The following is a 21985-nucleotide window of genomic DNA, read 5'->3' as shown; positions in this document are numbered from 1 at the left end:
CACCGACCATTTCCAATCCCACCGTACCTTCTCCACTATGCAATCCGGTTTCCAAGCTGGTCATGGGTGCACCTCAGCCACGCTCAAGGTCCTAAACGATATTATAACCGCGAACGATAATAGACAGTACTGTGCAGCCGTCTTCATCGACTTTGCCAAGGCTTTCGACTCTGTCAACCACCGCATTCTTATTGGCAGACTAAATAGCCTTGGTTTCTCAAATGACTGCCTCGCCTGGTTCACCAACTACTTCTCAGATAGAGTTAAATATGTCAAATCGGAGGGCCTGTTGTCTGGACCTATGGCAGTCTCTATGGGGGTGCCACAGGGTTCAATTATTGGGCCGACTCTTTTCTCCGTGTATATCAATGATGTCGCTCTTGCTGCTGGTGACTCTCAGATCCACCTCTACGCAGACGACACCATTTTGTATACATCTGGCCCTTCATTGGACACTGTGTTGTATGACTTCAATACCATACAACACTCCTTCCGTGGCCTCCAACTGCTCTTAAACGCTAGTAAAACTAAATGTATGCTCTTCAATCGAACGCTGCTTGCACCCGCCTGCCCGACTAGAATCACTACTCTTGGCGGGTCTGACTTAGAATATGTGGACAACTACAAATACCTAGGTGTCTGGTTAGACCATAAACTCTCCTTCCAGACTCACATTAAGCATCTCCAATCCAAAGTTAAATCTAGAATCGGCTTCCTATTTTTCGCAACTAAGCCTCCTTCACTCATGCTGCTAAATATGCCCTCGTAAAACTGACTATCCTCCTATTGATCCTTGACTTCGGCGATGTCATTTACAAAATAGCTTCCAACACTCTACTCAGCAAATTGGATGTAGTCTATCACAGTGCCATCCGTTTTGTCACCAAAGCCCCATATACTACCCACCATTGTGACCTGTACGCTCTCGTTGGCTGGCCCTCACTACATATTCGTTGCCAAACCCACTGGCTCCAGGTCATCTATAAAATCACTGCTAGGCAAATCCCTGCCTTATCTTAGCTCATTGGTCACCATAGCAACACCCACCCATAGTATGCGTTCCAGCAGGTATATCTCACTGGTCATCCCTAAAGCCAACACCTCCTTTGGTCGCCATTCCTTCCAGTTCTTTGTTGCAAATGACTGGAACGAACTGCAAAAATCTCTGGAGCTGGAGACTCTTATCTCCCTCACTAACTTTAAGCATCAGTTGTCAGAGCAGCTTACCGATCACTGCACCTGAACACAGCCCATCTGTAATTAGCCCACCCAACTACCTCATCCCCATATTGTTATTTACATTGTTATTTATTTTGCTCATTTGCACCCCAGTATCTCTATTTGCACATCATCTTCTGCACATCTATCACTCCAGTGTTAATACTAAATTATAATTGTAATTATTTTGCACTATGGCCTATTTATTGCCTTACCTCCATAACTTACTACATTTGCACACACTTTATATAGATTTTCTATTGTGTTATTGACTGTACGTTTAGTTTATTCCTGTGTTGTTGTTGTTTTTATCGCACTGCTTTGCTTTATCTTGGTCAGGTCGCAGTTGTAAATGAGAACTTGTTCTCAACTGGCTTACCTGGTTAAATAAAGGTGAAAAAAAAAAAAAAAAAAGGCAGAGAACAGCCTGTTGGTATCAGACCTCTGCCCCTCCCTCCTCCGCAATGGAATATTTATGTTCCCTACCCCGTACAGTAGGTGGCGGCAATACATCCGTAGGTTGTGGTCGGCCATAAAACCTAAAAGAAGAACGAGGCGAAGCGAGAGGGTTTAGTCCTGTCAAAATCTGTCCACGATAAGCAGACCGCCTGCCTTCCCGCCTTTGGGACACCGACTCCCATTGTTAGGGCGGAGACAAGATTACCTCGCCATTATGTACAGTATCTCTGCTCTACCGCCATTTCTTACGCAACATCCGGTTGTGCAGCAGCCATTTTGTCTGTTCATGCAAGTCCACCCCTCACGGTCAAGAACTGCGTTCCCCCTTCGAAAATATCCTGAAATATTGTATTTTTTTTTCATACTATGTGGCATTTAAACGGATGAAAAAATTACGTTTAATATTACAAGTTCGAAGATGCGTTTCTTTTCGAAATAAATAGCGTAATTTTGGTAATTGACGTTATGTCGTGCGAGGAAAGCTACTTAGCCATCAGACGCTATCTGACTGATGAGCGGGAGCCGTACGCGCCTGGGACTCATGGCAATACTAAAAGAAAGATTCGTAAAGCAGCCGCTTGCTATGTCGTGCGGAATGGCACACTGTATTACCAGAGAAGGCAGAAAGGCCTGGATGAATTCACCGAGTTGGAAGTGGTGTTGCAGGCTGGTCGGAGGAAGGAACTTATCGACGAGTCACACATTGTCGCCGGAGAAGAGCACCTCAACCAGCATCACACTTGGGAATCAATTTCTCAGAAGTATTGGTGGAGAGGTAAAATAGCAACTACAGCTAAATTATGTAGCAACAATTTTTTGATTGTTTATTAGGCCAGAGAACACGCGTAAAAGAGAACACCAGCAGGTATATTTCCTTCGCAGTTTGTTAGCCATATGGCTAGCCAGGTATGTAGCTAGCTATTTAGCCTGTGTCTGATTGGTCAATCAATGCATGGTACACTTAAAGGTGCAATATGCAGAAATCATTCCGCCATTTCCTGGTTGCAAAAATTCTAAATTCTAAACCCAGAGGCGCAACATCGTGAGACTTCTGTGAATTCTTGCCAAACAGACCAGTATGAGAAGTGAATGAGAGAAGTGAAAAAGTATTCCTTTTTAGTTGTTAGTTTTCTCAATCTAAATGCACAACGTAGATTCGAGCCAATGTCTTAAGTAGTTGAACGCGTTACTCCAACCTCGTGAAAGTGACAAGCTGACACATTTTAATATTAGTCAAAAACTACTTTATATCGAAGGAGTACATTTGATTTGAAGGCCTACACATATGCAGTTCGGGGTGAAACGACCGTTGGACCCGATGGTGTTTTTACGTTTTACACTTTTAGTAATTTAGCTTCTTATCCAGAGCGACTTACAGGAGCAATTAGGGTTAAGTGCCTTGCGCAAGGGCACATCGACAGATTTTTCACCTAGTCTGCGATTTGAACCAGCGACCTTACGGTTACTGGCCCACCGCTCTTAACCGGTAGGCTACCTGCCGCATGAGCTTTGATAGCCAACGCCGCCATGATATTGACTAGAAGTGTGATCAGGGATTTCTTTTGGAGAAGCAGTTTTAGGTTACCTTCATATTGTACTGTCTTTGTTCAGGCCCTACCCAGGCCCAATTTGCTTCTGTGAAATTGAAGGCCCGGCCCTGCCAGAAATCAGAAATAACTTCCCCCATTAGCAAAAACCATTAGCTGCTCCTCTCTTTCAAGCAACGGCTCCGCTTGGGCTGCTCTGCTCAATGAAGACACATGAGAGAGCAGTTAGCTTCTTTTCGTCACTCAACTCCGACAACACTCAAGTATCATTTATTATTTTCTGTGAAATAATCTCCTTTCTTATATTTGACGAGGTTGAAGCACTTCTGACACCATGTTCTGATCTTAGTCCGATATGACTGTACTGTGCAGCAGAGCACGAGCAAATGGCGCCGCTTCAAAATGTTAGCGATCAATTCAGTGATACCTGAGCCCTGCCCGTTTTGTCTCTGTGTCCAGTATGAAGGAAGTTAAGAGGTAGTTTTGCGAATCAATGCTAACTAGCGTTAGCACAATAACTGGAAGTCAATGGGTATCTGCTAGCATGCTCGACTCAGAGACGTAAAAATTGTATCCACGAGTTCATGGGACTCTGGGGAAGTAGATAAAAGGTCTCGTTGCCAAAATCCTGGAGTATCAAACTTTCTAAAAACAGAGCATGATGTCAAGAATAGTTCACATTGTGTTGTATAATGTATATTTTAACTTTTTGAACTTGATAAATAAATACATGTATTTAAAAAAAAAAGTTAAACTGTCATTTCGAAATTTTGCACAGAAAATCTTTTCAGTTTTTAGAGTTATTGCATTTTCTCCCCGGTCCCTAAACGTCTTTGCTTCACGAAAAAAGCAGAGATGACAGAGAACTTTACCGATGTCAACTAGATTGAAGCATCCATTCTATCGATTTATGACATTATTCTGGTGCAGCAAGGTTTTATTTAGTCTTCTAGGGCAACATGTAATGACAGAAGAGAAGCTGCATGTATCTAATTATAGACAAGTTGACTAACAAATAGCCTTAAAAAAATGTCGGAAATATAAGCAGTAACATATCTAAATCGGGCAACAACAAAAAAATCATTCCGCCGTCTCTGACTGTAGCCTACAGCGCATTTTCTATATTAGGTCTTAGATTTTCACTTTAACGCATATCGACGGGCGGTTGCAGACGGGCTATTAGCAAGTGCGGGTGAACAAACAGCTGACCTGCGCACCACTAGTACACACGTCAACACACCACTCACCAATATTTAAATGCCTACCTCTCTCCATGTGTGCACGTTTCAAAAAACTGACATTTTGTCCAAAAATGTCTACTTCTCAATGATGTGAGGAGAGTAGTACTAATGCACCGTAATGACGAATGGAATACATCTAGCTACTGTAACTATGACGAATGGAATACATCTAGCTACTGTAACTATGACGAATGGAATACATCTAGCTACTGTAACTATGACGAATGGAATACATCTAGCTACTGTAACTATGACGAATGGAATACATCTAGCTACTGTAACTATGACGAATGGAATACATCTAGCTACTGTAACTATGACGAATGGAATACATCTAGCTACTGTAACTATGACGAATGGAATACATCTAGCTACTGTAACTATTAAGTGTACACTCGTACTGTTCGTTGGGAATACACATCAATGTGATTAACCCAGGTGTGTAATCCCAGGTATCCTGAAGCAGGTGAAGGACTACATGAGACAGTGCAGCCAGTGCCAGAGTAGACAGGACCGGCGAGGGCTGTCAGAGGACGGTGGCGGATCCAGATTGGTGGGCCGACCAGGGAGACCAAGGAAGGTCACAACCCCAGCCAGTGACGACGAGGAGGAGGAGGAGGAGGAGGAGGAGGAGGAGGGCATTGTGACTTCCAGTCACCACAAGACCAAGAGCCTGAAGACTGTGGCTAAACACGAACTGGTCTTTGTAAGTGTTGCTGTATTTCTTTGGGATGTAGCCTGATCACTTTACTGACTACCAGTCAGATTTTCACTCACTCACTCAAAGAAACAGGTTGTTTGATAACTGCACTTTGTGGGGTATGCCGATGATGGTAGGATCTCATGGATGAACAGAAAAGCCGCACACTGTGGCTCACACTGGCAGAGTTACTCCACATCAATACTCAGGCTGACTGGCTGTCGTTAAGAAATAAGGGCACTCAGGCTATCCGGAAGGCCAAAGTTAGTTACTTTAAGGAACAGTTCTCTCTCTCTGGGTCTAACCCCAAGAAGTTCTGGAAAACGGTTAAAGACCTGGAGAATAAACCCTCCTCCTCACAGCTGCCCATGTCCCTTAATGTTGATGATGTGGTTGTCACTGACAAGGAGCACATGGCTGAGCTCTTTAATCACCACTTCATTAAGTCAGGATTCCTATTTGACTCAGCCATGCCTCCTTTCCCGTCCAACACTTCCTCATCTCCCAGCCCTTCTAATGTGACTAGCCCCGATGCTCCTCCCTCTTTCCCCCCCGCTACACAGCTTCTCCCTACAGGCGGAGGTTCCCATTGCTTGGAAGGCAGCCACGGTGCGTCCTTTATTTAAAGGGGGAGATCAAGCTGATCCTAACTGTTACAGGCCAATTTCTATCTTGCCCTGTTTATCAAAAGTGTTGGGAAAACTTGTCAATAATCAACTGACTGACAGTATTCTCTCTGGTATGGAATCTGGTTTCCGCTCATGTTATGGATGTGTCACTGCAACCTTAAAGGTCCTAAATGATGTCACCATTGCCCTTGATTCTAAGCGATGTTGTGCTGCTATTTTTATTGACTTGGCCAAAGCTTTTGATAGGGTAGACCATTCCATCCTTGTGGGCCAGCTAAGGAGTATTGGTGTCTCTGAGAGGTCTTTGGCCTGGTTTTCGAACTACCTCTCTCAAAGAGTGCAGTGTATAAAGTCAGAATATCTTCTGTCTCTGTCTCCAAGGGAGTACCCCAAGGCTCGATCCTCTTTACCATTCGGCCATCAGATATTCCACCAATGCTCCTTATAGGACACATCACTGCACTCTATACTCCTCTGTAAACTGGTCATCTCTGTGTACCCGTCGCAAGACCCACTGGTTGATGCTTATTTATAAAACCCTCTTAGGCCTCACTCCCCCCTATCTGAGATACCTACTGCAGCCCTCATCCTCCACATACAACACCCGTTCTGCCAGTCACATTCTGTTAAAGGTCCCCAAAACACACACATCCCTGGGTCGCTCCTCTTTTCAGTTCGCTGCAGCTAGCGACTGGAACGAGCTGCAAAAAACACTCAAACTGGACAGTTTTATCTCCATCTCTTCATTCAAAGACTCAATCATGGACACTCTTACTGCCAGTTGTGGCTGCTTCGCTTGATGTCTTGTTGTCTCTACCTTCTTGTCCTTTGTGCTGTTGTCTGTGCCCAATAATATTTGTACCATGTTTTGTGCTGCTACCATGTTGTGCTGCTACCATGTAGTCATGTGGTGGCTCTACCATGCTGTGTTGTCTTAGGTCTCTCTTTATGTAGTGTGATTGTGGCGTTGCTTATGTAGCGTTGTCGTGGCGTCGCTTATGTAGGGTTGTCGTGGCGGCGTCGCTTATGTAGCGTTGTCGTGGCGGCGTCGCTTATGTAGCGTTGTCGTGGCGGCGTCGCTTATGTAGCGTTGTCGTGGCGGCGTCGCTTATGTAGCATTGTCGTGGCGGCGTCGCTTATGTAGCGTTGTCGTGGCGGCTCTCTTGGCGTGATGTGTTTTGTCCTTTATTTTTAAACCCAGCCCCACGTCCCCACAGGAGGCCTTTTGCCTCTTGGTAGGCCGTCATTTGTAAATACGAATTTGTTCTTAATTGACTTGCCTAGTTAAATAAATACAAGCAAAATACATTTCATTGACAAACATGTTTATCAGTGTTTCATCTGATGTCAATAATCCCTGTGTTTATCTTCCAGGTAGACAGTAAGGGGCTGGTGAAGCAGTACCTTCCCAGGCATGGGCAGACGATGCTGGACAAGCTGAACCAGCAGCGCCTCGACAACCAGTTCTGTGACGTCACGCTGCTGATCGAGGGCGAGGAGCACAGGGCTCACAAGGCTGTGCTGGCCGCCTGCAGCGACTACTTTAATGAGCTGTTTATAGAGAAGGGAGCCGTGTCCAGTCATGAAGCGGTGGTCGACCTCTCAGGTAAGGCCGTCTGCTAAATGACTCAAATGTAAAATGGAACTTTTCAACTCCACACCACCAGATGATTAATCAGGGTAGATGTCTGTCGAGAGTAGTTATCAGATCAACAGAAAAAGTCACCGTCTGTGGCTGTATAGAACCTGAGTATAAAACGGTTGGAATGATGTCTGAGTAATATGTTTCCCCTGTAATCATCAACTTACCGAAGTGGGTTTGGTCAGATGAACATTTTACCCCTGATGAAGACCGCTTGTCTGTCAAGACGTTGGTTATCGGGTTATTAAATGATTGAGGCTTTTCTTTTTCAATTGGTCAGATGAACAACCCCGGTGTCTTGTCTCTGTCAGGTTTCAGCAAGGTCACTTTCCTTCCCCTGCTGGAGTTTGCCTACACCTCCAACCTCTGTTTCAACTTCTGCGTGATGGCCGACCTGGCCACGCTGGCCCGACACCTTCTGATGGCCGAGGTCCTTCAGATCTGTGAGTCCGTCCACAAGAAGGTAGAGGAGCAGAAGCTGATGGTGTACCAGCAAGGAGACATCCACACGGTGGTGTCCAGCCAGCCTGCACCCCAACAGGCCCTGAATGAAGACACTGGGGCCTACATTATGACCATCGGGAGCGACGGCCACGCCGTGGTGACTCACACTGGGCTGGCTGGAGAAGGGGACGCCCTGGACTCCTTGGCTGTCATGGCCCACGCAGCAGAGGCCTTCGGAGGTGATCCGATGTCTGTAGTCACCCAGGCTCTGGGAGGTGAACCAGGGGAGAGTATGACTGTGGTTGGGGAGGCTGGGTCCGAGACGGTGACTCTAGTCACCCACAGTAGCCAGGCCCAGGCAGGTGAGACGGTCACCCTCTTCTCCCCTACTGGAGGGGCAGAGACCATGACGGTGGTGACCCACAGCGGCCAGGCCGGAGCCAGTGAGTCCCTGGCCGTGGTGTCGGCCTGTCTGGCTCTGGAGCAGCAGCTGCATGAAGGGGACGAGGGGGACGGGGCCTTCCTCATCAGCGTGGACCCAGGGAAGGGGGCCCCTACTGAGGTGGTCCACCTGGCTGTAGCGCCCCCTGTAGTCCAGGAAGACCCAACACCACAGGAGGAGGAGACGTCAGCATCAGGGCACCAGAAGGTGGATCCAGCCCTCCAGGCCGAGCCCCAGCCTCCCCCTGCTCCCCAACCCCCCAGGAGAAAGAGAGGACGTCCTGCCAAGGTGAAGCAGGAGGTGATAGAGGAGCCAGAGTCTCCTGTCAAGGAGGAGGTGCCAGAGCCGGTCTCTACTCCTGCAGAGGAGGTGCAGGCGGAGATTCAGGGGACCCATGACCCCTATAAGAGACGGCTACGGCAGCGCTCCATGGGGGAGGGGGGGTATGTCAGACTACACATGGGGCTGGAGGAGGACGGAGAGGACAAGAAGGAAGCCCAGACCCCCCAGTGTCCCAGCACCCCCAAGGTAGGCCAGACCCCCCCAGTGTCCCAGCACCCCCAAGGTAGGCCAGACCCCCCCAGTGTCCCAGCACCCCCAAGGTAGGCCAGACCCCCCAGTGTCCCAGCACCCCCAAGGTAGGCCAGACCCCCCCCAGTGTCCCAGCACCCCCAAGGTAGGCCAGACCCCCCCAGTGTCCCAGCACCCCCAAGGTAGGCCAGACCCCCCCAGTGTCCCAGCACCCCCAAGGTAGGCCAGACCCCCCCAGTGTCCCAGCACCCCCAAGGTAGGCCAGACCCCCCAGTGTCCCAGCACCCCCAAGGTAGGCCAGACCCCCCCAGTGTCCCAGCACCCCCAAGGTAGGCCAGACCCCCCCAGTGTCCCAGCACCCCCAAGGTAGGCCAGACCCCCCCAGTGTCCCAGCACCCCCAAGGTAGGCCAGACCCCCCCCAGTGTCCCAGCACCCCCAAGGTAGGCCAGACCCCCCCCAGTGTCCCAGCACCCCCAAGGTAGGCCAGACCCCCCCCAGTGTCCCAGCACCCCCAAGGTAGGCCAGACCCCCCAGTGTCCCAGCACCCCCAAGGTAGGCCAGACCCCCCAGTGTCCCAGCACCCCCAAGGTAGGCCAGACCCCCCCAGTGTCCCAGCACCCCCAAGGTAGGCCAGACCCCCCCCAGTGTCCCAGCACCCCCAAGGTAGGCCAGACCCCCCAGTGTCCCAGCACCCCCAAGGTAGGCCAGACCCCCCAGTGTCCCAGCACCCCCAAGGTAGGCCAGACCCCCCCAGTGTCCCAGCACCCCCAAGGTAGGCCAGACCCCCCAGTGTCCCAGCACCCCCAAGGTAGGCCAGACCCCCCAGTGTCCCAGCACCCCCAAGGTAGGCCAGACCCCCCAGTGTCCCAGCACCCCAAAGGTAGGCTATAGACTAGCACAACACCTGAACGTAATCACAGTCACTATAGATTAATGCATGGATAATACATTAGTCTTGCAGAGCAGTCTTTGAGCTTGTGTGTATGTCTCTTTCTCGCTCTCTCTGTGTGTGTGTGTGTGTGTGTGTGTGTGTATCTATACATACATACTACTGTTCAAAAGTTTGGGGTCACTTAGAAATTTGTTTTCGAAAGAAAAGCAATTTTTTGGTCCATTAAAATAACATCAAATTGATCAGAAATACAGTGTAGACATTGTTAATGTTGTAAATGGCTATTGTAGCTGGAAATGGCTGATTTCTTTATGGAATATCTACATAGGTGTACAGAGGCCCATTATCAGCAACCATCAGTCCTGTGTTCCAATGGCACGTTGTGTTTGCTAATCCAAGTTTATCATTTTAAAAAGGCTAATTGATCATTAGAAAACCCTTTTGCAATTATGTTAGCACAGCTAAAAACTGTTGTGCTGATTTAAAGAAGCAATAAAACTGGCCTTCTTGAGACTAGTTGAGTATCAGGAGCATCAGCATCGGGTTCGATTACAGGCTCAAAATGGCCAGAAACAAAAAACTTTCTTCTGAAACTCGTCAGTCTATTCTTGTTCTGAGAAATGAAGGCTATTCCATGGGAGAAATTGCCAAGAAACAGGCGCCTTACAGGTCCTCAACTGGCAGCTTCATTAAATAGTACCCGCAAAACCCCAGTCTCAACGTCAACAGTGAAGAGGCGACTCCGGGATGCTGACCTTCTAGGCAGAGTTGCAAAGAAAAAGCCATATCTCAGACTGGCCAATAAAAATAAAAGATTAAGATGGGCAGTCTGAGATATGGCTTTTTCTTTGCAACTCTGCCTAGAAGGTCAGCATCCCGGAGTCGCCTCTTCACTGTTGACGTTGAGACTCCAGATACTCAACTAGTCTCAAGAAGGCCAGTTTTATTGCTTCTTTAATCAGCACAACAGTTTTCAGCTGTGCTAACATACTTGCAAAAGGGTTTTCTAATGATCAATTAGCCTTTTAAAAATGATAAACTTGGATTAGCAAACACAACGTGCCATTGGAACACAGGACTGATGGTTGCTGATAATGGGCCTCTGTACACCTATGTAGATATTCCATTAGAAATCAGCCGTTTCCAGCTACAATAGCCATTTACAACATTAACAATGTCTACACTGTTTTTCTGATCAATTTGATGTTATTTTAGTGACCGCAAACTTTTGAACGGTAGTATGTGTTTGTATGTATGTGTATATGTATGCGTGTGTATATGTGTATTTATGTGTGTGTATGTATATGTGTGTGTATGTGTGTATTTATGTGTGTGTGTGTGTGTGTTTTACCCATCCTAACTGTTGTCTCTTTCCCAACACCCCTAAAGAAGAGGGGTCGACCCGCCAAGAGACTAGTTGAAGAGATGGAAGCTGCAGCGGCGGTGGCAGGGATGGAGAACGTTGTCCAGGCAGAGACCGAGGGCGTCCTATCAACAGACGGCATTGTAGATGGAACACCTATCACAGAGCAGCCCGTGGGGGAGGGGCCAGGTCAAGGCCCCGCCCAGCCAGACGGAGGGAGCTTGGTGGAGGGAGAACACACCTGTTCAGAGTGTGGACTGACGTTTCACAGGCGCTATGCTCTCATCATGCACACACTCAAACACGAGAAGACCAGAGGATACAAGTGTAGTGTACGTAGCGACACTCTAAATACGGCTGTCTGTGTCTGTGTGTCTTTGTGAGTCGTGTAATGACTGGCAGCCAGTGATCTTGCCCTGTTGTGTTTCTATATTAGAAGCGATGTAGTTCTTAGTGAACCAAGATGTTATAGTGTTATCATATGAATGATCTCTTTTCATGACAATGTGTGGTCCTCTGTAGCTCAGCTGGTAGAGCACGGCGCTTGTAACGCCAGGGTAGTGGGTTCGATCCCCGGGACCACCCATACGTAAAAATGTATGCACGCATGACTGTAAGTCGCTTTTGATGAAAGCATCTGCTAAATGGGATATTATAATGGCAGGGTTCCACAACTGGCCTGCAGATTATTTTATTTGGGCCGGCGGGTGATTTTATTTGGCCCCCCAAGTTTTCTGAGCAGAAAAAAAAGTTCATTTATATTTTTTATTATTAATGGACATAAGACTGTAAAAACAACAGCAAATCAGCTCCAAGTGTTTTTAATGTTGGAAATCTGTTCCAAATATATATGCGTGGGAAAACTTTGGAGCAGATTTCCAACATTAAAAACACTTGGAGCTGATTTGCTGGTGTTTTTACAGTCTTATATCCAATAATAATAAAAAAATATAAAAACAAATTCTTCACTTTCCCAATAATTACGGAGGGCGGTGTAATGATGTGATATTACGGAGGGCGGTGTAATGATGTGATATTACGGAGGGCGGTGTAATGATGTGATATTACGGAGGGCGGTGTAATGATGTGATATTACGGAGGGCGGTGTAATGATGTGATATTACGGAGGGCGGTGTAATGATGTGATATTACGGAGGGCGGTGTAATGATGTGATATTACGGAGGGCGGTGTAATGATGTGATATTACGGAGGGCGGTGTAATGATGTGATATTACGGAGGGCGGTGTAATGATGTGATATTACGGAGGGCGGTGTAATGAGATGTGATATTACGGAGGGCGGTGTAATGAGATGTGATAAATAAATAAATAATTGGTCATTTAGCAGACGCTCTTATCCAGAGCGACTTACAGGAGCAATTAGGGTTAAGTGCCTTGCTCGAGGGCACATCGACAGATTTTTCACCTAGTGGGCTCGGGGATTAGAACCAGCGACCTTTCGGTTACTGGCACAACGCTCTTAACCACTAAGCTACCTGCCGCCCCACGTGATATTACGGAGGTGGGTGTAATGAGACGTGATATTATGGAGGGCGGTGTAATGAGACGTGATATTACGGAGGGCGGTGTAATGAGACGTGATATTACGGAGGGCGGTGTAATGAGATGTGATATTATGGAGGGCGGTGTAATGACGGAGGGCGGTGTAATGAGATGTGATATGACGGAGGGCGGTGTAATGAGATGTGATATGACGGAGGGCGGTGTAATGAGATGTGATATGACGGAGGGCGGTGTAATGAGATGTGATATGACGGAGGGCGTGTAATGAGATGTGATATGACGGAGGGCGGTGTAATGAGATGTGATAAGACGGAGGGCGGTGTAATGAGATGTGATATTACGGAGGGCGGTGTAATGAGATGTGATATTACGGAGGGCGGTGTAATGAGATGTGATATGACGGAGGGCGGTGTAATGAGATGTGATATTACGGAGGGCGGTGTAATGAGATGTGATATGACGGAGGGCGGTGTAATGAGACGTGATATGACGGAGGGCGGTGTAATGAGACGTGATATGACGGAGGGCGGTGTAATGAGATGTGATATGACGGAGGGCGGTGTAATGAGATGTGATATGACGGAGGGCGGTGTAATGAGATGTGATATGACGGAGGGCGGTGTAATGAGATGTGATATGACGGAGGGCGGTGTAATGAGATGTGATATGACGGAGGGCGGTGTAATGAGATGTGATATGACGGAGGGCGGTGTAATGAGATGTGATATGACGGAGGGCGTGTAATGAGATGTGATATGACGGAGGGCGGTGTAATGAGATGTGATATGACGGAGGGCGGTGTAATGAGATGTGATATTACGGAGGGCGGTGTAATGAGATGTGATATGACGGAGGGCGGTGTAATGAGACGTGATATGACGGAGGGCGGTGTAATGAGACGTGATATGACGGAGGGCGGTGTAATGAGACGTGATATGACGGAGGGCGGTGTAATGAGACGTGATATGACGGAGGGCGGTGTAATGAGACGTGATATGACGGAGGGCGGTGTAATGAGACGTGATATGACGGAGGGCGGTGTAATGAGACGTGATATGACGGAGGGCGGTGTAATGAGACGTGATATTACGGAGGGCGGTGTAATGAGACGTGATATGACGGAGGGCGGTGTAATGAGACGTGATATGACGGAGGGCGGTGTAATGAGACGTGATATTACGGAGGGCGGTGTAATGAGACGTGATATTACGGAGGGCGGTGTAATGAGATGTGATATTACGGAGGGCGGTGTAATGAGATGTGATATGACGGAGGGCGGTGTAATGAGATGTGATATGACGGAGGGCGGTGTAATGAGATGTGATATTACGGAGGGCGGTGTAATGAGATGTGATATGACGGAGGGCGGTGTAATGAGATGTGATATGACGGAGGGCGGTGTAATGAGATGTGATATGACGGAGGGCGGTGTAATGAGATGTGATATGACGGAGGGCGGTGTAATGAGATGTGATATGACGGAGGGCGGTGTAATGAGATGTGATATGACGGAGGGCGGTGTAATGAGATGTGATATGACGGAGGGCGGTGTAATGAGATGTGATATGACGGAGGGCGGTGTAATGAGATGTGATATGACGGAGGGCGGTGTAATGAGATGTGATATGACGGAGGGCGTGTAATGAGATGTGATATGACGGAGGGCGGTGTAATGAGATGTGATATGACGGAGGGCGGTGTAATGAGATGTGATATGACGGAGGGCGGTGTAATGAGATGTGATATTACGGAGGGCGGTGTAATGAGATGTGATATGACGGAGGGCGGTGTAATGAGACGTGATATTACGGAGGGCGGTGTAATGAGACGTGATATTACGGAGGGCGGTGTAATGAGACGTGATATGACGGAGGGCGGTGTAATGAGACGTGATATGACGGAGGGCGGTGTAATGAGACGTGATATGACGGAGGGCGGTGTAATGAGACGTGATATGACGGAGGGCGGTGTAATGAGATGTGATATTACGGAGGGCGGTGTAATGAGATGTGATATTACGGAGGGCGGTGTAATGAGATGTGATATGACGGAGGGCGGTGTAATGAGATGTGATATTACGGAGGGCGGTGTAATGAGATGTGATATGACGGAGGGCGGTGTAATGAGATGTGATATTACGGAGGGCGGTGTAATGAGATGTGATATGACGGAGGGCGGTGTAATGAGATGTGATATGACGGAGGGCGGTGTAATGAGATGTGATATGACGGAGGGCGGTGTAATGAGATGTGATATGACGGAGGGCGGTGTAATGAGATGTGATATGACGGAGGGCGGTGTAATGAGATGTGATATGACGGAGGGCGGTGTAATGAGATGTGATATGACGGAGGGCGGTGTAATGAGATGTGATATGACGGAGGGCGGTGTAATGAGATGTGATATGACGGAGGGCGGTGTAATGAGACGTGATATGACGGAGGGCGGTGTAATGAGACGTGATATGACGGAGGGCGGTGTAATGAGACGTGATATGACGGAGGGCGGTGTAATGAGACGTGATATGACGGAGGGCGGTGTAATGAGACGTGATATTACGGAGGGCGGTGTAATGAGATGTGATATTACGGAGGGCGGTGTAATGAGATGTGATATTACGGAGGGCGGTGTAATGAGATGTGATATGACGGAGGGCGGTGTAATGAGATGTGATATGACGGAGGGCGGTGTAATGAGATGTGATATGACGGAGGGCGGTGTAATGAGATGTGATATGACGGAGGGCGGTGTAATGAGATGTGATATTACGGAGGGCGGTGTAATGAGATGTGATATGACGGAGGGCGGTGTAATGAGATGTGATATGACGGAGGGCGGTGTAATGAGATGTGATATTACGGAGGGCGGTGTAATGAGACGTGATATTACGGAGGGCGGTGTAATGAGACGTGATATTACGGAGGGCGGTGTAATGAGAGGTGATATTACGGAGGGCGGTGTAATGAGACGTGATATGACGGAGGGCGGTGTAATGAGACGTGATATGACGGAGGGCGGTGTAATGAGACGTGATATGACGGAGGGCGGTGTAATGAGACGTGATATGACGGAGGGCGGTGTAATGAGATGTGATATGACGGAGGGCGGTGTAATGAGATGTGATATGACGGAGGGCGGTGTAATGAGATGTGATATGACGGAGGGCGGTGTAATGAGATTTGATATGACGGAGGGCGGTGTAATGAGATGTGATATGACGGAGGGCGGTGTAATGAGATGTGATATGACGGAGGGCGGTGTAATGAGATGTGATATGACGGAGGGCGGTGTAATGAGATGTGATATTACGGAGGGCGGTGTAATGAGACGTGATATTACGGAGGGCGGTGTAATGAGATGTGATATTACGGAGGGCGGTGTAATGAGACGTGATATTACGGAGGGCGGTGTAATGAGACGTGATATTACGGAGGGCGGTGTAATGAGAGGTGATATTACGGAGGGCGGTGTAATGAGACGTGATATGACGGAGGGCGGTGTAATGAGACGTGATATGACGGAGGGCGGTGTAATGAGACGTGATATGACGGAGGGCGGTGTAATGAGACGTGATATGACGGAGGGCGGTGTAATGAGATGTGATATGACGGAGGGCGGTGTAATGAGATGTGATATGACGGAGGGCGGTGTAATGAGATGTGATATGACGGAGGGCGGTGTAATGAGATTTGATATGACGGAGGGCGGTGTAATGAGATGTGATATGACGGAGGGCGGTGTAATGAGATGTAATATGACGGAGGGCGGTGTAATGAGATGTGATATGACGGAGGGCGGTGTAATGAGATGTGATATTACGGAGGGCGGTGTAATGAGACGTGATATTACGGAGGGCGGTGTAATCTCCTGAGTGGCGCAGTGGTCTAAGGCACTGCATCACAGTGCAAACTGTGCCACTAGAGATCCTGGTTCGAATCCAGGCTCTGTCGCAGCCGGCCGCGACCGGGAGACTCATGGGCGGCGCACAATTGGCCCAGCGTCGTCCAGGGTAGGGGAGGGAATGGCCGGCAGGGATGTAGCTCAGTTGATAGAGCATGGCGTTTGCAACGCCAGGGTTGTGGGTTCGATTCCCACGGGGGGCCAGTATAAAAAAAATATATGTATTCACTAACTGTAAGTCGCTCTGGATAAGAGCGTCTGCTAAATGACTAAAATGTAAATGTAAATATGACGGAGGGCGGTGTAATGAGATGTGATATGACGGAGGGCGGTGTAATGAGATGTGATATGACGGAGGGCGGTGTAATGAGATGTGATATGACGGAGGGCGGTGTAATGAGATGTGATATTACGGAGGGCGGTGTAATGAGATGTGATATGACGGAGGGCGGTGTAATGAGATGTGATATGACGGAGGGCGGTGTAATGAGATGTGATATGACGGAGGGCGGTGTAATGAGATGTGATATGACGGAGGGCGGTGTAATGAGACGTGATATGACGGAGGGCGGTGTAATGAGATGTGATATTACGGAGGGCGGTGTAATGAGATGTGATATGACGGAGGGCGGTGTAATGAGATGTGATATGACGGAGGGCGGTGTAATGAGATGTGATATGACGGAGGGCGGTGTAATGAGATGTGATATGACGGAGGGCGGTGTAATGAGATGTGATATGACGGAGGGCGGTGTAATGAGATGTGATATTACGGAGGGCGGTGTAATGAGATGTGATATTACGCGTTTTAGACGTTTGTTTATTAACAACAATATGACTCATTTACAGTAACTGCACAGCATCACATACTTACCCCAGGTAGTCTATGTAATGCTAGCTAGCTAGCTAGACACCTTCCTAATATTGAGTTGCACCCCCCGACACCACTCCGTTTTGCCCTCAGAACAGCCTCAATTCGTCGGGGGCATGGACTCTAGAAGGTGTCGAAAGCATTCCACAGTGATGTTGACCCATGTTGACTCCAATGCTTCCCACAGTTGTGTCAAGTTGGCTGGATGTCCTTTGGGTGGTGGACCATTCTTGATACACACGGGAAACTATTGAGCGTGAACAACCCAGAAGTGTTGCAGTTCTTGACACAAACCGGTGCGCCTGGCACCTACTACCATACCCTGTTCAAAGGCACTTAAATCTCTGAATGGCTCACATACACAATCCATGTCTCAGTTGTCTCAAGGCTTAAAAATGAATTTTTTTAACATGCTCCTCCCCTATATCTACACTGATTTGAAGTGGATTTAACAAGTGACATCAATAAGGGATCATAGCTTTCACCTGGATTCTCCTGGTCAGTCTGTCATGGAAAGAGCAGGTGTCCTTAATGTTTTGTACACTCAGGGTATGTGATCATATACAAATGTAAGCAAGGTTTAAAATGATTATGTTTTAGTGAAATATATCTGTTTGGCCTTTTTTTGCGGTCAATTTGCAGTCTACAAATTATTTGTAATTATGTTCTGGCCTCCCGACCATCCGGTCAAGAAAAAATCGTTCCGGGGCTGAGTCTAGTTGACGATCCCTGCTGTATCGTCTCGCCAGACTGCAATGCTGACTACAATCCTTCTTTCTCTAGTTGTGTAACAAGGAGTTCCAGTACACTGCCTCTCTGAGAGCCCATCTGGCCAGACACAAGCACCAGAAGAGCCAGAGGCCCACCCTGGTTAGGGTCCCCTTGTCCCAAGGTGAGGAGGGCCTCGAGGGGGACGGCAGGGCCAAGGGACGCACCAAGAGAGAGTTTGTCTGTGACATCTGTGGAAAGACCCTTCCTAAGCTGTACTCGCTGAGGATCCACATGCTTAATCACACAGGTCAGTTTCCACCCCAGCACTTAGGTGGTGAAGAGCCTATATAAATCCAATCTATTGTTGTTGTTGTTATCAGGAGTCGCGTTAGTTTTCCGAAATCAAGCATTTTCAAAACGCAGACCATCCAAAAATCTGTTTTTAAACAATTTCATCTGCGTTTTTAATTTTGAAAGGCAACGGTATTTTGTCGCATCAATAGAGTGATAAGGGGAGAACTCCAGTTATCACACAAAATAAATGGATGCAAACATTCGGCAGAAAATAGCGTTTTCATCTGATAACAGAAGTGCAACGCTAATTGGTTTGCAGCCACACAAGAAAATGAGCTTAAAATGAAAGAGGTGTTCTTCGCAACGACCATGGATGACCATCAGATTTCTTATGTTTACTATCGAAAGAATCTAGCCAGCTACATTTCCTAATGTTTCACTTAATGTTGCGTTTTAACTTGCTAAAACCACAGGAGAAAAGTAACCGTCTTCCTCTCTGCTATCGGTCAGAGCGCTGTCCGCTGATCGAATGCCTGTTCGTGAATGCGGGAATTTGATTGGTCTGACGACGAGAGCAAAGATTTCTTGTCTGATTGGAGAAATGCAACTGATGCACAAAATTAGTCTGGAGCAGAGCAGAAATAACAATAAGAAGCATTTTCCACAACGCAGCAAGATGGTTCTGTTTTTTTAATATATTTTTTTCTGTGCGAGAAATGCAGAATTCTGCGTTAACGTGGCCCCTGTTATTATTGATATTAAGGATTCAATCCCATGGCTGGTTATAGGCGTATGGTTTTTAAAGGCAATGTTCCCGCATTCACAGCAATTCCATTCACGGAAATTAATTTGAAGTTGCCTTTTAAAGCAGTAATGCCTATAACCCGCGTTGGGATCGAATCCTTAATATCAATAAAGCAGTAATGCCTATAATCCGCATTGGGATTGAATCCTTAATATCAATAAAGCAGTAATGCCTATAACCCGCGTTGGGATTGAATCCTTAATATCAATAAAGCAGTAATGCCTATAACCCGCGTTGGGATTGAATCCTTAATATCAATAAAGCAGTAATGCCTATAACCTGCGTTGGGATTGAATCCTTAATATCAATAAAGCAGTAATGCCTATAACCCGCGTTGGGATTGAATCCTTAATATCAATAAAGCAGTAATGCCTATAACCCGCGTTGGGATTGAATCCTTAATATCAATAAAGCAGTAATGCCTATAACCCGCGTTGGGATTGAATCCTTAATATCAATAAAGCAGTAATGCCTATAACCCGCGTTGGGATTGAATCCTTAATATCAATAAAGCAGTAATGCCTATAACCCGCGTTGGGATTGAATCCTTAATACCAATAAAGCAGTAATGCCTATAACCCGCGTTGGGATTGAATCCTAGCCTAATAGTATTGTTTATTATTTCCACAGGGGTACGGCCCCACTCCTGCAAGGTTTGTGGGAAGACGTTTGCTCATAAACACAGCCTGAAGATGCACAGAGGTCTACATGACGCTGTTAAACAGTTCCACTGTCTGCTCTGTGACAAGTCCTTTGTTAGTAAGAGAAGTCTGGAGGAGCACACCAGCATTCACACAGGTACAATACAACATTACCTTATACACCAGCATTCACACAGGTGCAATACAACATTACCTTATACACCAGCATTCACACAGGTGCAATACAACATTACCTTATACACCAGCATTCACACAGGTGCAATACAACATTACCTTATACACCAGCATTCACACAGGTGCAATACAACATTACCTTATACACCAGCATTCACACAGGTGCAATACAACATTACCTTATACACCAGCATTCACACAGGTGCAATACAACATCACCTTATACTCCAGCATTCACACAGGTGCAATACAACATTACCTTATACACCAGCATTCACACAGGTGCAATACAACATTACCTTATCCACCAGCATTCACACAGGTGCAATACAACATTACCTTATACACCAGCATTCACACAGGTGCAATACAACATTACCTTATACACCAGCATTCACACAGGTGTACAATGCAACATTACCTTATACACCAGCATTCACACAGGTGCAATACAACATTACCTTATACACCAGCATTCACACAGGTGTACAATACAACATCACCTTATACACCAGCATTCACACAGGTGTACAATACAACATTACCTTACAAATCCCTTGAAACACTACAGAGCCGTAGAGCTGATCAAAGCAGAGCTGTTCTGCGTTGGACTGGCTAGGCATCCATCACAGGACTGGCTAGGCATCCATCACAGGACTGGCTAGGCATCCATCACAAGACTGGCTAGGCATCCATCACAGGACTGGCTAGGCATCCATCACAGGACTGGCTAGGCATCCATCACAGGACTGGCTAGGCATCCATCACAGGACTGGCTAGGCATCATCATAGTTTCTAGACAGGACAATGTGAAAAGAGCCAGTATGGTACGGTTTGGGTTGGCACAATAGTGTGGAAACTGTATTAGTCCTCAGTCCATAGGAACACATTGCTCACTGATGGGGATATTATTACTATGCTGTTCACTCAATACAGAAGTCCGTGGCTTAGTGAATCTAGGTGTCTGTGGTTAAATCCCTGTTAAATGTCCTCCAGGTGAATCGAAGTATCTGTGCACCCAGTGTGGGAGGTCGTTCCACCGAGCCTCTGGTCTGAGTAAACACCTAAAGAGACACCAGCCCAGACCTGACGTACGAGGGTTCCCCTGTAATCAGTAAGGACCTACTTCTCTGTCCTCATACTCAACCATTCATTTGGATTAAGTAGGTGTGCGTGTATCTGAGTGTGTGAGTTGAGTCTTTTCTTGTGTGTGTGAGAGAGATGTTTTGTGAGTGTGATGACAAGCCTGTGTGTGCACGTCCCGCCATCCTGCTGTATCCCCTCTACCAGCTGTTTATTTTAGGTGTGTGTGCAATATTCTGTCTAACGGTGGACAAAACATTAGGAACACCTGCTCTTTCCATGACATAGACTGACCAGGTGAATCCGGGTGAAAGCTCTGATTCCTTATTGATGTCACTTGTTAAATCCACTTCAATCAGTGTAGATGAAGGGGAGGAGACGGGTTAAAGAAGGATTTCTAAGCCTTGAGACAATTGAGACTTGGATTGTGTATGTGTGCCATTCAGAGGGTGAATGGGCAAGACAAAGATTTAAGTCCCTTTGAACGGGGTATGGTAGTAGGTGCCAGGCACACCGGTTTGTGTCAAGAACTGCAACGCTGCTGGGTTTTTCACGCTCAACAGTTTCCAGTGTGTATCAAGAATGGCCCACCACCCAAAGGACATCCAGCCAATGGCAGGCCATTGATGAAAGAGGACAAAGGAGGCTGACACACATTTTCCAGAGCAACAGACGGGCTGCAGTTAGTCAACTGACAGTCCAGTACAACGAAGACCCATAAGAGAATGCACAACTCGTCGTACCTTGACACCAATGGGGCGTGGCAGCCGACCGCCTTGGAGTTCCACTGCTTTCAGCGAAAAACAAGAAGCTGCGTTTGCAGTGGGCTCAGGAACTAAAACACTGGAGAAT

At 47.3% G+C, this 21985-nt stretch overlaps 1 protein-coding gene across 1 annotated transcript in view; it reads left to right on the top strand.

Annotated features, from left to right (window-relative positions):
• The first annotated feature begins 1977 nt into the window (after positions 1 to 1977).
• zbtb11 (zinc finger and BTB domain containing 11) overlaps positions 1978 to 21985 on the top strand; it is a 32651-nt gene continuing 12643 nt past the window's right edge. Inside the window, exons 1-8 of the mRNA XM_084171504.1 lie at positions 1978 to 2452; positions 4918 to 5171; positions 7169 to 7400; positions 7748 to 8850; positions 11136 to 11441; positions 18188 to 18422; positions 19845 to 20012; positions 21047 to 21164. Of these exons, the coding sequence (XP_084027630.1) occupies positions 2143 to 2452; positions 4918 to 5171; positions 7169 to 7400; positions 7748 to 8850; positions 11136 to 11441; positions 18188 to 18422; positions 19845 to 20012; positions 21047 to 21164 (2726 nt within the window). The 5' untranslated portion in view covers positions 1978 to 2142. The remainder of the gene's footprint in view (positions 2453 to 4917; positions 5172 to 7168; positions 7401 to 7747; positions 8851 to 11135; positions 11442 to 18187; positions 18423 to 19844; positions 20013 to 21046; positions 21165 to 21985) is intronic.

The sequence above is a fragment of the Coregonus lavaretus genome (assembly GCF_964263955.1).
Source record: "Coregonus lavaretus genome assembly, chromosome: 11".
Classification (NCBI taxonomy): domain Eukaryota; kingdom Metazoa; phylum Chordata; class Actinopteri; order Salmoniformes; family Salmonidae; genus Coregonus; species Coregonus lavaretus.
The sequence above is the reverse complement of the archived record's forward strand: the minus strand, read 5'-3'. Positions and strand labels throughout refer to the sequence as shown.